The sequence below is a fragment of the Micromys minutus genome (assembly GCF_963924665.1).
Source record: "Micromys minutus genome assembly, chromosome: 8".
NCBI classification, from domain to species: domain Eukaryota; kingdom Metazoa; phylum Chordata; class Mammalia; order Rodentia; family Muridae; genus Micromys; species Micromys minutus.
Window position 1 is genome coordinate 61435706 of NC_137977.1, and position 17391 is coordinate 61453096.

The 17391-nt window shown below is 36.9% G+C and overlaps 1 protein-coding gene across 10 annotated transcripts in view; it reads left to right on the forward strand.

Annotated features, from left to right (window-relative positions):
• The window catches only part of PIAS2 (protein inhibitor of activated STAT 2), a 73728-nt gene extending 56620 nt beyond the window's left edge, over positions 1–17108 (forward strand). The window contains exons 12-14 of one of the 10 annotated variants that reach the window (XM_080920387.1): positions 3046–3102; positions 7943–7980; positions 16894–17108. In XM_080920387.1, coding sequence (XP_080776513.1) covers positions 3046–3102; positions 7943–7973 — 88 coding nt within the window. In that variant the 3' untranslated portion in view covers positions 7974–7980; positions 16894–17108. Of the gene's footprint in view, positions 1–2962; positions 3103–4606; positions 4705–7942; positions 7981–10474; positions 13396–16893 lie in introns of those variants that run through there. The other 9 variants (XM_080920383.1, XM_080920379.1, XM_080920382.1 and 6 more) reach the window with 9 other exon arrangements.
• Positions 17109–17391: the final 283 nt, after the last annotated feature.

The window sequence follows — 17391 nt, forward strand, 5'->3', positions numbered from 1 at the left end:
GCACACAACTTGTTCATAAACTCAGACCTCTCCACTTCACACTGACTGCTGTTCTTGACAGCTGTTGCATGGTCCTAGAGTCTCTAAAATGCTGGACTTTCCATTGCAATTGTGCTGTGCCGTCAACAACTTGGCTCCATCTCAGTGGCTCCAACCATGCCACATGGTGCTTCACTGCTCTCTATGGTGCCCTCTTGCCTCCAGTACTACCTGGGTAGATGATGAAGTTCACTTGCAGGCATGAGACAACAGCTGATCCTTCGAAGATACTCCCAGATTTATGATCCTCGGTAGTGTTGTATCTTAATCACTGTTCATTTCTCAGCTTTAGCTAACCAGCATCAGCTGTTCTAGGACAGCAAAGGCTTCATTTCCTTGGTGCTGAACGATTGCCAATCACAGCTGATTCTACAGCCCCAGCTGAGCAAAAGCACAGATTTTTAATTCACCAAATTGAATGGCCCTTTGAGACATCACAAGCCAGGCCTCCTCCATCTGTATTCTTAATGTTCCTATCCTCTGAGCTCCTACATAGCAAGGAGCAGCCCACTGAAACTCTTGAGTAGGCAGTGGGTTGTCCAGCCCAGAGCTCAGATCTCTCCATAATTTTTCAAAGACTAACAGGGTATCTGGTGGTAAAACGTCGTGATTAAACGTGACTTGGGCAGATACGGGTTTGTGTTAGCTTGCAGTTCTCCAGTACAGTCCATTCTAGAAAATGGGAACAGAAAACTCAAGGTAGGAACTGAAGTGGGACCCATGGAGGAGCACTGCTTACTGACTCATGGTCCATGGTGTAAGCCATGATTTACAGATTTTGATAAAACCATTACCCACAGTGGGCTTGTCCATCCCATATCAATCTTTTGTGAAGAAAATGGCCTACTGGACAGTGTGATGGAAGCTTAGGTGACACTCTCTCCTCCCAGATCATCCTAGTTTGTGTCAAGTAGACAAACACTAACCAGCACACCAGGTTTATATATTTCCTAGACCTACCTTGGTCAGTTTTTCATCTAAGATGTCTGAACCCTGACCTTATTACTTACTTTTTGGCATTACCCTAATTGTCAGTACAGTCATGCATTTATACTAAAGACAACTTTGTTTTTTCTACATTTCCAGTATCTCTTGTTTTTTTTTTTACAAATGGTGTGGAGTAGCAGCTAGGCATTTTTTTAGTGTCTTTATATAATAACACAAGCTAATTTTAGAAGGATCCTTGAGCCTAACTGGATTCTGATTGCTTAAGACTGACATTAAGTTAGGATTATAGAAACGTTCATTTGTTAAATTTAGACTGAAGAATTCCATGCAGGTATAGCAGACTGTGCTTCAGCCCTGGGAATGATATCTAGATGTCCTGATTATCATCCTAGTTCTGCCTTGGCACCATGGTTCTTAGAGTTTCTAAGGAAGTTGTACTTTGCTTTTCTTCTTTTTCCTTCCCCAAGACCTTGTCTTTTGTTCCCCAGCCCTTGGTTCATTTGTTTGTTTGGAAAAGAATTGACCTTCTACTTTTCTCTGCCTTTCAGATACCAGTTAGTGCTAGGATTGCAGATTTTTTCATCAAGTCTAGTTTTGTATGGTGTTGGAGGTTGAAGTCAAGGCCTCATACCTGTCAGGCAGGCACTCTTATCTGTGGTGGTACATCCCTGGCCTAGAGAACTGTGACATCTTCATCCTCACACTGGTTTTCTTCAGTGTTGGTCTCTTTGAGTTGGTGTTTATTGGCAGCTCTTTCTGTATCTCATTACTTGTTGCTAAGATATTTAGTCCCAATATAAACAGTCCATAAAGTTGCTTAGTTCTTTAAATACGTGAAAATATTTATCTTACAAAGTACTAGTTTCCCTAAGCTAAGAAAAAAGTCAGGTAAATATGAGTGTGAAATCTCTCTTTAAACCTAGCCTTTCAAAATATGCTCAATTTTTAGTTATGTTGCTTCTTGGAATTATAGTCTTAATTATATAGTATTCATATTTTTTAATATAAAATACGCTGTAAGGTTTTGCTGCGTGCTTGATTTGTATTAGTAGTGGTCTGAATAGCTCATTTCAAAGATAGAAGCCCTCTTAGAAGAGCAGGTAGTATGTCATGGTGGCTAGCATTTTTCTCAACACCATGAAGATTTTAAATGCTGATGATTGGTTATCTTCTCTTAATTTCTAATCATATTGTTGTATCACCAAGCTGACTAGCTTTAACTTTAGTTAATTTTGTTCAGATTATTGAAGAGACTGATTGGGCTGGTGTTAGCAGCTTCATACAGGTGTTATATTTAAAAGCCCTTCCTTCCTTCTTTCCTTCTTTCCTTCTTCCTTCCCTCCGTCCCTCCCTCCTTCCTTCCCTCCTTCCCTCCCAGCAATAATAGCCCTCTAATTTAGTCTCAGACTTCTTTACACATAAATTATTATCCATATATGTGTGTTTGTGTGTGTGTACACATACACTGTGTGTACATTAGCATAAATATAAATAATGTATATTTCTATTTGTGAATTAAAATATTTCATTACAGCAGTGGTTACCAATACTGCGACCCTTTAATACAATTTCTCATGTTGTGGTAACTCCCAACTGTAAAATTATTTTCCTTGCTACTTTGTAACTCTAGTTTTACTATTGTTACGAATTATAAATGTAAGTGCCTGATATGCAGGATATCTGGATATGTGACTCTTGTCACAACCCAGAGGTTGAAAACTGTTGCTTTACCATACATTTTAATTTCACCTTGTTCCTATCTATGGCAACAGCTAGTATTGAAAAGCCAGTTGCATTCGTGCTGAAATGGAGGCTGTTAGAAAGATTAGTGTAGATATAGAGATTGTGAATGTAGTGAATGGCTGCATATATTGAGACTTAATGAACATACATCTGAGAGTGCCCAGTGGTTCAGCTCTTCTCTCCTGTGAACTAACAGCCAGATTATTTGTAATTTCCGTACTATTTAAAACAGGGTTCTCATGTATCAGCCATCTTCTGTAAGGGTGCCCAGTGTGACTTCAGTTGACCCTGCTGCTATCCCACCTTCATTAACAGACTACTCAGTACCATTCCACCACACGCCAGTGTCAAGCATGTCATCAGATTTGCCAGGTATGTGAGTTCTTTATTTGAGTTGCACTCTTTTTAATCTTAATCAGTAGAACAAATGTATTTAATTTTGAATACAAATGCTAAAAGAAATTTCCAGGCTTCATATAGAACTGTTGCTGTCTTAGCATTTTATATTCTGTTTAAATTTTAATTAATGCACGAATTAATTCCTGAGTAGGGAATTTTTACAGAATTGTAGAAAATTTGCACTTAGGCTTTCTTTTTTTCGAAGCATCATTGCTATGGGGCAGTTTCCTCAGAAGTCTTTCTGTTTCTTTTTATATTTTTTGTCAATTCAAGTCTGAGCGATGTGGAAACCAGTACATCATGTATTCCTCACTTCCACCTGCGAGTCATTTTAATGTAATACATTGCCCTCCTGTTCTCTGGAAGTTCATTTTGATCTGCAGCTTATTTTTATTCTTGCCTTTATTAAGATTGTAAGCACAGTGCTTATGCTTTGAATAAAACACATGCTTTTAAGCATGATTGGTAGTTGTATTACCTCTCCCTGTTAGTCTTGCCTCTCATTTAGTTTTATAAAATGTAGTGGAAAAGAGTAGACTAAAGATAATACCCACATGCTAGTGAGTGCTCGTGCACACACACACACACACACACACACAATACTAGCACGTTATGTTTCAGGTATAATTTGTGATTTTGTATTCACCTTTTTTGGTGAAACCAACTAACACCAGTCAGAACATGTTCATCTCATATTCATTGTGTGCAAGGGCTCTAGTAAGGGATAGAAGTCAGAGTTCTTTGTCAGGACAAAATTCTCAACAGTCATGTGTGGTTGGAACCTTGTCTTAAGTTGTTGTGTAAATGGTCATCATTTTCGTATGTGTTAGAAAATAAATGTTCTAAAGGATTCATATAAGTCTTGGGAAAAAATAGTGGACATTTCTTCTTACTAAAGTGACTAGCAGTAATTCAGAAGAAGAAAAGTATGACTCACTAGTCCTACTAAGTTTCCAATTATGAGAATCTGAATGCTTTTTGAACTTGGGGGAATGTATATTCTGATTTTGAGTATAAAGGAAAAATTTTTTTTGTTTTGTTGCTTGTTGTGTGTCTTAAATGTGCCTGAACTTTGTATTTTATATAATTAATTTAAGTTTATAGAAGTAATATTTAACTTAAGGCTGATAAATGGCCAATATAAACCAATACTCCAGTTGTTAAATATTGAAAAACTTTTAATGGTTGGTAAACTTAAATAGAATAGAGCCAGCTAGTCTCAAAAAATTACTAGATATTACAAGTTACATAGCAATTAGACACCTACAAAGTTTAGGTTTTATTTCTGTTCTGTTGTAATGCACTTTTTGGTAATTCATGATTGGGCGTATACTTTTTATGTAAGTAGTCATAATGGGCAGTTTGGGCATTGATAAGTTTAATAGTTTTGTAGTACACCAAGAGTGGAGAGAAGACAGTTTTCATAGATCTGTCATTCTTTTTAAACATCATAAATCTGAATCTTCTGAATCTACAGGAGAACAAAGAAGAAATGATATTAATAACGAAGTGCAGCTTGGAACATCTTCTGATACTGTGCAGCAGTGAATACAAAATAAAACATAATTTGTAATTATGGAGTGGAAAAGAGCTTGATTCTTTCAAGGAAAAATATGTCTGCCTTATTATTGGTAGTGCCATATTGTCAGGTGTGAGTGGGGCTTAACAGTTGTATGGTCAAACTTTGAAAGTGCTAACTAAAACCTTTACAAACTCAACTATGTAGCATTTGCGTTTGCGACTTTTATGGCTCAAGTAAGGAAAAATTGTGTGGTTGCCAATGAGGGGATGCAAAGCAGATAATCAGTTCATTTTATTAACAAAGCATCTAAAATTTTAAAATGACAACTTTATTAATGTTTATTAAGACACCTGATTCTATTAGATTCCTAACAGCACCCCCACCCCTTTTAAGTGAAAAGAGTCAGAACATTTTTAATTGAAATACTTGAGGGCCAAAATAACTCCTATCAATGCACTGTTACATTTGAAATATAATAAAATAATTCTGCTAACAACAAGGGAGTAAAATTTTAACTATTGGTGAAACTATTTTATATGCAGAATAGTGCATCTTTAATGACATGTTGATGGTGGTCTGCCCTTTATTGGTAGCAATGACTCTGAAACATACGGAGATGTTTTTATTGAGGAATAGTTACATTTACATTGCTTGGATTTTTTTTTTTTTTGAGATGCTGGGAAAAACACTAACATTCCAACCAATCTTTAGAAAAATGTTCATACATCTTAATAGGACATTGTGTAATTAGCAGTATGTGTAGTTATCAGTGGGTGAGATATCAAAACAAATAAAAAACAATTAAAACTTTTCTAAATAGATTTTTTATTTGCTGGGATACATGAAATATCCAGCAAAGAGAATCACAGTCCATCTGCAAAGCTGGGTTGGAATGACTAATATTGGAAGACCTTGGCCCTCAGTGTGCGCTCTGTAATAATGGAGTGCAGTTGGAATATTTTTATCAGACTCACATGTTTACTTAGAGTCATGACATGGTAGCAGTTGGACATAGGGACAAATGAGTCTTCTCAAATGAGTACTTTGAATTTGTGGTACATCTTCTGGAATGGTAATGCTTTCTTTAGCTTTTATTTAGTTTCTTACTAAAATAGAATGAGTAACCAACATTACAGGTGGCGAGCCAGACATGGTGACGTCTGCATATGACCCTGCACTTTGGAAGCAGGGGCAGGAGGTCTTTGAGCTCACTGTTATGGAGCAAAGCCTGCCTGACAAAATCAAACCAACAACAAAACTGTTAAAAAGCAGGAGCTGAATCTATGAGATGGCTCACTAGTTAAGAGCATTTACTGTTCCTGCAGAGGGCCTGAGTTCATTTTATAGCACCCTCCCCACATGACAGTTCACCAGCACCCTTAACTGCAACTCTGTGGTATCCAGTGCCCCCTCCTTTGACAACTGTGGGTGCCGGTATGCATTTGCATTGAGAGTACATGCACATGCATGCATACAAAAATATCTTTAAAAGGTAGAAGTTCTTTGTAAAAATGAATAAAAAATGATACACCACTTAGAGCTAAACAACAATGAATAAAATCAACCCAGTTTATTAAATGATATTCTAATAAATATTGATAACTTGATCAGTGATGGAACCATTAACTAGAAAACTCTCAAGGTATATAAAAGCTAGACAGGTTTGAATTGCTATTTAAAAGCAGAAAGATTGAATAATTTAAAGTGTTATCCTTAATTAAATACATTACTTTTTGGCTATCATTTTAATGGGTAAATCATTGCAACAGTGGATTATGATTTACTTTGCTATCAGATTAAACTGCTTTATCTTGTAGCTAGTAACAGATTATACTAACAGGTTTTTAAAAAAGCTTTAGAAATTGTTTCAGTAATTCCTTCCAAATTGTGGCGGTTATAGCTTGTATGATGATAAATGTTTAAAATATACTCCATTTGTAAATTAGGAAATAATGATAGTTTAAATTTTTTAGTTAAACTATTTATAGTTTTTATTGAATGTGTCCATTATCTTTCTTATTAATCTCTATTTTCATAGTGATAAAGTATTAGACTTTCACTCCACGTGGTTGCTATATTAAATGCCAGCATATAAAAGTTCATGGGAGCAGGGCAGTGAGTGATGCTGCACACCTTTAATCCCAGCGCTTGGGAGGCAGAGGTATGTGGATCTCTGGGTTGAGGCCAGCGTGGTCTAGAGTGAGTTCCAGGACACCCAGGCCAGAGCTACACAGAGTAACCTTGTCTCAAAAAACCAAAAACCAACCAACCAAACAAAGCACCGGAAAGAAAATAAAAGCATCCATGTTAGGTATAAGGTTGTTCCAGGCGTGGTAACGTGAACAGTGGTGGGATCAAATAGACAGTGGCCTTTTGGTTTGTTTGTCTTGGTTAACAGTCTCACTGTGTATCCCTGGCTGGCCTGGAACTCATAGAGATCTGCCTGCCTCTGCATCTCACGTGCTGGGCAACATTGCCCTAATTTAATGGCCTTTACTCACTATTTGCTTTCTTTTTTTAATGTCTTAAAATAATTTAAAAGCATTTGATTACAAAGTGGAAGTCTTCAGAAGTTGACTTTGAAGATTTTTGCTAGACTTTTGAGACGTGGGGTTATTTTAGTATACCATATTGTTACTTGAATACTTATTTGAAGAAAATCTTTTTCACATTTCTATTTTCAAAATGTAGTTGTAGAATTCTAGTTTCTTTGTTTAGGGCACTGTATTAGCTGAGAACCTATTAACTATTAAAGTAGCTTGTTGCTGAATAGCAGCTCCCAAGTGCTTACTTTGTGCAGAGCTCTGTATGACTCTTCGATGTGGGAATGGGCAGACAGCTAGCTCCTGATGAAGTAAATATCTGTTAAAGAATTGGTATTTTTAGATTAATGTGTATTTCTTTAAAATAAATATGAAGTATCTTAAGAACCTAAGTATGTTGTTTTATTAATGACCCAAAGATCATTATGATTTTTACTGCTTTTTACTCTAAGTGACAAAAAGAAAAAGATTTGGTTTAAGTAGACCGACTCTGAAAAGTTTTAGACTGCTGTTTTTGAGGTGCTGAGAAGCAGTTTTTTACAGTTGTTTGGCCAAAAGAAATGTATTATTCATCTTTGGGTTTTAGATGCATTAATTATAACTAGCTATGATTATAGAACTTCACTGTAGCAGAGAAGTGAGCATTTACCACAGGTGTTTCTTGGTTTATAAATGCAGAATGATCTTGGGAAATAATTTCTTGTCTCCAAAATATGAGACAACTATTAACAAAACATTTTTGTTTTAGGTTTGGATTTTCTTTCCCTTATTCCAGTTGATCCCCAGGTATGTATCCTGAATTTAAGCAACTAATTTGCATTTGATTGTTGATTATGTCATACTAATTAAAAATGACAAGTTGCATAAAATCAGGACAGTAAATTCTCATGCGGCTAGAAAGGAAGTGCTATCTAAAGATCACAAGTTTATTTGAAGGAATAAAGTTATTATTCAGTTTATTGTTTATGGCTTTTATTAAACTTTTTATTCTTATGGAACACAGTCAGTTGGTATTTCTTACAAATATTTGAGTCATTAGAATGAGTGAAAGCAATACTAAGTATATAGAAAAAAAGGTAAGATTTTTACACACTAAACCATTTACATAAGCCACCAACTAAAGCTCATCCAGTTTGGATCCCTGACTGAGAATGGATCATTGTTTGAAAGACAGTCAGAGTCAGACCTTGAAAAGGCTTCACTTGAAAGTTTTGCAGTATTGCTGTTTTCAATCAAAGAAAAGAAATTCTAGGACTATCCCAGAGTTCCAACCTTAAGACTGCGTGGTGAGCATGGATTTCGTGACAGTCTTTAACAGCAGAGGCAAAACACAGAAAGCGACAGGGGCAAAGTGGAGCCGCAAAAGAAAGTACTTGAGGCACAGATGTGGCACCTAGGGAGAGGTGGAAGAACTGACCTGTCATCAGCTTCAGAACTGACTGACCACAGGGTCAGTGTGAGCTCCTATTACAGTATCGGCATCTGGTTGCACAAACAGCACAGGAAATTTGAGCCCAAGATCTGTGCGGACTAAGCATGTTCTTCTCACCCTAATTGACTTTGTTATAGGAGTGAGCCCTTATAGGGGAGTTACATATTTTTCTAGAATGTAAGTTGTTCAAGCTTAAGAGAATTACATACTTTTATGTGAACAATGCTTTGAAAGAAAAAAATATCTTTGAACCTATGGTTTTTATTTCATAGTTTTATTTAATCTGCTTAGAGGGAGACTGGTTTATTTGGTAACTTGGTAGGAGGGTAAGAATGGTGCCTTCTATTGACTATATAGAATCCATAGGTTTCTCCTCTGCATCTTCTTATTGTCCTATAATCCCTTCTTACTAGCCTTGTGCAGATGTGTATCCAAGTAATCTAGAGTAAAAGTTAAATGGTAGCAGCACAAGTCTAAGTTTAAGCACATTGTCCATTAGTAGCACTTAGCATTTTTACAGATCATTCTGTTACAGGCAAAACTAAGCACGGGTGGTAGCAGATTAAAATGGAATTATCTTCCTCAGTTTTGCTATTGTTGACTTTATTTTAGAGAAAAAAATTTTAACATTTGACAATTTCACTGTCAGAACTTCCTGTGCATGTCTGTTGAATTTCTTCGAGTATGGCATTAACTGGTCCAAAACCCCAGTAACTTTATTTGTTGAAAGTCAGCCTCATTTGGACATAGTGGATCACTCCTTTAATCCCAGCACTTGGGAGGCAGAGGCAGGCAGATCTCTGTGAGTTCAAGGTCATCCTGGTCTACATAGTGCCTTCAGGACTGCCAGGGCTACATAGTGATACCCTGTCTTTTAAAAAAACCAAAAGTTGGCCAATCAATAAAAAGGCAGTTCAGTCAGTCTTCCAGCTGTTTCCTTTCTTCTTTTAATGCGCCCTGAAAGCCATGTAATGTGAACAGCTCTGGTTTGAATTACTGTCCATAATTCATTGTCTCTAAGGAGAATGTAAATGAGATAGGTATAGAATAGGTGACATTAGGTGTCCTTACTGATCTTTCCTGTAGCCTAACTGAATATTTACAGCACTAGATATTACATGTGCTAAAGTCAACACAGTTGTATCTCATGTAAGGCATCCTACTGTAAAATATAAACTCCATTTAGCTCTTATATTAATGTCTTACTAGTTTTAGATTACCACACTCAGGTTTCTCTTTGTGTGTGAATCACTCAGATGGAAGGAGAGTTGAAATACAAAAATATTTGGAGAGGGATGTAAAAAAAAAACATAAAAAATATTAAATTTGTGTTTATGATATTATTCTCTGACATTCCTATGGTAATTACCTGACTTATACTCTCCAAAGACTCCAGAATGAATGTTGACATTATTTTAAGTATTGTTATATTTGTTTGCAGAGGAATCTAATGTCATCTTTCAGCTTGTTACTCTTAATATTATTCACAAAGGGTCTGTTTGAGTTTCAATTATTATTAAGTAGTTTTTGAGGTTAATTTGAGTCATAATTTGTGGGTGGGGTCAGTACATTAAAATATTTCAGTTGTTTTTGACATTTTCCCTGTGTATATGGTCAATAAACAAGTTCCACACATTTAAGACAATTAAAAATGTGTGGTGTTCAGTAGAGAATGTAAAATATCCTAAGTCCATTCTGTCTTCCACTTAAATAGGAAATTTGCTATTTTCAAATTCCACCAGGATTTAACTTAAGGCTGTTGGTTGTACATAGCTAACAATTTCTAGTCTCTTTATTTAAAACCAATGTAGCCTCTTCCTCATCAGCATCATTGTTTGTTTCAAGCAGTACTGTCCTCCTATGTTTTTGGATAGTCTCACCTCACCCTTAACAGCAAGCAGTACGTCTGTCACCACCACCAGCCCCCATGAAAGCAGTACTCACGTTAGTTCATCCAGCAGCAGGAGTGAGACAGGGGTCATAACCAGCAGTGGGAGTAACATTCCTGACGTCATCTCTTTGGACTAAAGGTGGACATACTTGATTCTGGGAATCATTCATCAAAACTCTTTCTTGGATGTCTAGTCCATGGAAGCTACTTTTTGCAACTTAATATTTATTGAAATGTCAGCTGGATTCTTTGCTTTCTGAGAGATGAACAAAGATGACTCCAACAAGAACCAGTTGACATGCAAGGACTCTTATGCTGTATACTGAGCATCGGATATATTTCTCTACAACGCTGTCTTCTGGAGCAGTTGATGTCAGTTTCTTCACTACTTACTGGATGGATTCTGCACACCAGTTAATCTTTTGTTACAATAAACAGCAATAAAGTTATGTAAATAATTAAACTTTTCTAAGTAAAGATGTAATCAATGATAAAGACTAACAGCAACTTCTGTTTAATCCAGTATGAAGGAAAAATGAATGGAAGAAGTCTTGTTTCCTGAATGAATACTTTCTATGGAGATTTGTTCTATTTTGTTGAAGTAATGAAGTTTCAATAACTGGCCAGAACTTGGTTCTACTTTTCTTCAGGTTTTCTGTTCTTCATGATCTCATCAAAGCAAATGATCTTTGTACTGTGCATTTTTTCTCTTGTCTTTTATGCTTTGACGTTTGCTGGTTTGTGCAGAGTAATGTGCTGGATTTACTTGCTCTTTATAATGATTATGTTTGAATACCATGCAGATTTTGTCCCGATATAAAGTGTTATTTTGGGTAACTATACATTCTTGTAGAATTCTCTACAGATTTGAGACTTTTTCTTTCTTTCATAAAGTCTATCCTTTGAAATGTGTTTGAGTTAAGGTGTGGCTAGAATACTGGTAGGGTTTTCTTTACAACATTCATACATATTTAATGTTGAGGAACAGCAGAACATACTTAGGAGAGGTGGAAATAACAGAATTCTTCCTAAGAATTTAATTGATTTTATATATTTTATAGGATAATACAGTATACTGTCTTGGTTGGAACTCTTCATTTTAATGGCACTAATATACAAATTTTAAGGTCTCTGATCATAATTTTTACCAATGTAATTTCAATTTCAGCAGTGACTTTCAAGTTTAAAGAAAAGTCAGTGGTAAATGATAGAGGGTTGTACTAGATCTCATTTTCCTAATTTTTAAAAAAAAAAAGTCTGCTGTGAAAATACACACACACACACACACACACACACACACAGGATATTTGATATGAAGTGAGGAAAAGTGTCCAAAGTTCCCCTGATGCTGCCTTTAAGCACACCTCTCCTATGGCTGTGCTGGGTGCACTTGTCACTTCAGGTTCCTTAATTTTTAGTTTCCTAGAATTTAGTATTTCTCTGATGCCTAGTGATCTCTAGCTTTGCTATGTTGACTTAAAGCTTTTTTTTTTCTTAAAGTGGCTACTCTTAATTTCTCAAATATGTTCTATCATAATGACTACTTTCACTTATAACAAGGACATGTTCCCCCACGTCAGCATGAGCTGGCTTTTCCCTGGCTGGTATTTTCTCAAGCTTTCATGGCCTTTGTGTACCGTCTGTACAAATGCCTATGTAGTTGTCCACATTGTTTCTACTTTGCCTTCAGCTCCTCATGTTTGATGTCATCAGAGATATGGAAAGCAAAGCAAACGCAGTGATCTCAGTGGTCACTGCAGTGGTCCTGGCTCGCTTGACCTTAGCCAGTCCAGACGAAGATTTTCCCTGTAGGATGCTATGTTGTTGCTGCTTTACCCAGGAGGCCCGTGAGTGCTGGAGGCTGGAGTCCACACCACTTCTGTAGCTCTCATAACATGCCTCTGCCTTTGTCATTGTCACTTTGCTTGTCAACAGCTCATGAAATTACAAAAGAAGTCACTTTAGATGACTAGCACCTTTAAAATAGACTTGAGTTTTTAATATTAAAATTGGGTTTTTTTTGAAGGTCTGTACTTTTCCTTCTGCACTGGGCTCTGTATTTACATGGTTATTGCAAAGCCATCCTTTCTTTAATGTCACATTTTATGAAGATCCGGATAAGCAGAGTCTCTGTAATGCAGATTTCTGTTTAACTAGATAAACTAGAATAAAGAGGCCATCTTGGTGTTACTCAGATGGCAGTCACCTTGCCATTATCTGAGATCTCTACACCCAGGGAGCAGTGGGTAATGCTTACAGTCACCTGGGCAACCCGTATTTTAACCTTTTTTCCCGCACAGAGACATATTGGAGGGCTGTCTTGCTTTACTAATTCCAGGCAGTGTAGCTACTGCACAGAGCTCCACTCTGCAAACTGTTTCCTTTTTGCCCCCACAGGATAAACAATTGATGATATCTGTTCTAGGATACCTGTAAAGGCAAATGAAATAGGTCAGATGAGTTTAGTTTGTTCTAGAACACTAATGAAAACGTGATGCATAGGTAAGGGACAGTGAATGGAATCCAGTCGGTCATAACCTTTTATATCAAACAACCTTCCATTAGGGTAGTATTAATGAATTTGAAGGGGAGGTGTTGGATTTTAAAGTCATGTTGAATGGAGTTAGTCTGTTTTGACGTTTACTGTGTCTTCAATCGGTCCTGCACACTCACCTTTGTCTTTTGCAAATAAAGATATTCATTAGTTGCATTTGTGTTTTTAAGTAAGGTTGGTTTTCATAAAATATTTTTTTCAGTTGCCTTTGCTTATTTAAAAGGAAAAAAATTACTTTTTTTAGTAACTTTTTTCTTGCAAGTTTGTCTCCAGTTCTATGGAAAAATAATTTATTTCCTACATTATTTTCATCTTAAAAATAAAAATCAGTGCCCATTTAACTTGAGTCTGACATTGATTCTGGGTCCAAGTAGTGGGAGTTTGGAGTTGCCATTTGGAGGCCATTGTTGTTGAGCCTGACTCAGTATCTTTCTTGGTTTTCTTCATACATTATGATGAACCTTGTGGGAAAGATTGGAAGACTTTCCTTGCTGTTTCAGAGACTAATGCTCTTGGTAACTGACTGTTTTGTATCTTCCTTTTGTTAGGAGCTATATCATAATTTACAAAAGCAGCAGATACAGGTAGATCAGAACTTTTGCCCATTCTTCCCTGATTCCCTTGAGTAATATTTTTGTTGTTTGTCAGTAATGGATGTCCATTGCTGAGAATTGAGACAAAGAAGAAAACAAAAGAAAAGTAACAATCACCTCTAATGTTTTCAGGGTGCATAGCCTACTCACCAGCAGATAGCATGGAAAGCTTGGATAACTACTTTATCCCAAGAACACATTTGTTCTGCAGGTATTATATTCCCTGACCCCAGTGAATTGGACTATGAGGCAAAAATTAATCATGTCTTTGTGTGGATATGTGCATACTTGTGTGAAGACCAGAAGAGACCCTTGGATTCTCCTGAGTTGGGGGCTACCAAGCAGTTTTGAGCCAAAGGATGGATGGTGGGAACTGAACTGAGTGCAGGTCCTCTTGTAGAGTAATACTTGCTCTTAACCTCTGAGCTATCTTACCAGCCTCAACCTTTCAATATTAAATACTGAGTTGTCTCAGTATGTGTGGGAGAGTGGTTTTAGAATTCTCAATAAATATTGACAAATACTTGAGTCTTATAAAATGATAAGTATTTTCATAAAACAGACATACTCTCAAGTTAAATCATCTTAATACAAATGTTTTGTAAATGGGTGGTACACTGTACTATTTAGGGAATAGAACTCTGTTTACTTAAAGTACAGTATTGATCCTTCCACACTGGTAGTTGAATTCTGCAACTAGTTGGATCCATGGATTCAAGATAATGGATATGGAGAGTTGAGCACACTTGTCTAATGTGTTCTTGAAGGTTTTGTATATGTATGGATACCTATCTGGCTATTTACATGGCTTAATTCAGCCCTATGAAGATATCATTAACTGGTCAGACTACATTTTGACTTTTGGCTTGTTCTAAACCATTTGTGCTAAGGCCAGCCCTTAGGTTGCCAGCTGCTCTTAAAGGTTCCACTTTCCTTTCTGAACTAGTGCCAACAGGATTTGCTGGAACACAGCCAGTCCAACATAAACTGGACGCTGGTAACTCTAAAACAGTTGAACTAACTGCCTTTCACTTTGCATTTTTTAAGTATTTATTCGATTACTGTTCCACCATAGGTGTGTGGAGGTCAGAACAGCTATGGGAGTCAGTTTTCTTGCCACTATGTGACTACCAGGAGTCAAATTCAGAGTGTTAGTTTAGATCTCAAACATGTTTTACTTGTGAGCTCTCAACTGTATTGTTGATGTTGCAAATCAAATCATGGTAGAAGAAAATAGTGCTGGCCCAGTGTGGTATTCAAAGGCAGGTGAGTCTCAAGTTTGAGGCCAGCCCCAAACTACATAGTGAAACTAAAACTAAATAGGGTAATGTATTCAGATGGTCAAGGTATAGTATTTTAAAGGGCATGCACCTTATTTCTCAGACTGGAGAATACTTACCTAGGGAGCCTAACGTAAACCAGCTGAAGAAAAAACTCCTTTTAATTAAGGTGATGCTAATTTGTAATGTTTATGACACTAGAGTGGAACTGTAGACAAGTACTGGTTTCAGATGATGGTCACTGTAGTTGAAGGTACTCTTGTCGTTGGGAGAATTACATTTGCTGCTATTGACAGGAACATTGCAAGTCAGTGTGAACTGCCCTGTCAACCCTTTCCTTTAATAACACTGCTTCATGGAACCAAGCAGTGCCACCTAGAGCTCTTTAACCCCAGTTGGTTCACTATCTTCTGTTCTGCTTACTCGAGAGGTACTTGCTGACCTGCTGTTCTAAAGTTTGCCTGCAGGAGTGACAACTGAATGGACTTTTGAAATAGCACTACAGAGCTTCCTGTGAATCATATATTTGTTTCTTTCTGTTGTTTTGTTAAAATATCTCCAACAGAAAGTGATCTAAGAAAGAAGATTTATTTTGCTTTAAAGTTACAGAAGAAATACAGTCATCATGGCCAGAAAGTCATGGACACATTTCATCTGAGCACAGGAAACATAGGGCACGGCTATGAAACCTCGAAGCTGGCAACGAATGCTCTTTCTCCAGCAATGCTCCACCTCAGCCTTTCTATAACCTTTCCCACCAGCATCAACAGCAAAAGCCTATGAGAGACCTTTTTTCAAACTACAGTGAACTGTAACAATTTGTTGTAAACAGAATGACTTGTCCAATATCATACATCTAAGTGCTGATTGGCTTTTATCCATCTGTTCAGGGGCCTTTCTAGATATTTTGGTTGAGTTTTTTCCCCCTCACCAGGGCAGACATTTAAACACAATGGCCTCTGAGCATTTGCTCAATGCTGAGCCACACCCCTACTTTCTCATAAGTAGGCACGTCCTTAGTATCTATCCTGTTTATATTCTACTAACGGTGGCTCTGCTGTTGGTTAGCTCTGCTAAATTGTAAGCTCCATGACAGTATGGTGGTTTTGCTTGTATCCCACAATGAACTAATAGTTCATTTGTGGTGGATATACCATATCTGTTAATGAAGAAACAATGATAACCATCTGCACTTGGCTTGTGCTGAGTATGGAAATTTAATACTTGCTGAATATTTATGTAGCAGCAGACGTTTACCAGGAAAAGAAAGCAAGAAAAGAAAAAAAAGAAAAAGAAAATAACCTAAAAGACATACATATTTATAGTGGGTGGCAGAGGTGTGGATAGTTGGAAGGTAGCATGTATAATTTTTTTTTTAAGGTCTTGAGGCTCGCAAACTGACCCACTATTAGACTCAGGACTTTAAATAGAAACAAGAATAAGTTAACCTGATGACCCTAGATGCTATTAGACAAGATATATATTGTTATACAACAGGCTGAAAGGACACCGTATTCAGTAGCTCCTAACTTCTCCAGTATACTATACATACCCAAGCTCTAGGCAACCAAACTTGTTAACCTCCTGTCTCAGGTGCCTGTTTCAACTTTTTGTGTATATTGGACCTGGATATGTGGTATTGGATGACCGCTTTAATTTAGCCTAGGTCTTAAAGAATCACCCAAGATGTAGTAAGTGTATGTGCTTTGTTCCTTTCTTAAATATATATGCACTTGTTTCCCTGTTTTGTCATCATAGATATTTGAGCTTGCTGTTATGAATAACGTGTGCGCATTTATGTACACTGTATTGTGGACATGTTTTACTTGGTTGATATGTGTGTATATCTTTGGAGATCAGAGGGTGGGATCAGTGTACCTTGTCTTCTTTCCTCCTCCTTCCTCTTGTCTTTTCCCTTTTTTCTCCCTCTCCCTTCTTTCTGATTCAAGGTCCCCACTGGGAAGCCAGGGCTCGTGGATTAGTCAAAAAGACAGCTGGCCAGCAAAGTCCTAAGAAACTGCCTGCATTTCTGTCACCTCTTCAGTGCTGGAGTCACGAGCACATTCTACCATACCTGGTTTTTTACTTGGTATGAACTTGGTATGAGTTCTGTTGTTTGTTGGTGTACAAGTCCTTAATAGACTGTTTAATTTGCATATATATTTTTTCCTGTCTGAGGAGTATCTTTTCAGTTTCTTGTGTTACCCACGAAATACATGTTTTAAATTTTGATAGGGTCTAGTTTGTTTCTTTCCATGCTGCTTATGTTTTTGGTTTCATGGCTAAAATTACCAAATCCAAGGTAGTTTTGCTGGGTAGCTCTTATGTTAACTTATCATAAGGTAGTGTTATCTGGGATGAAGGAAAAATTTCTATTTTCTTAGAAAATGTCTCAATATGATTGATCTGTAGGCAAGTCTGTTGAATTTTTTTTTTTTTTTTTTTTT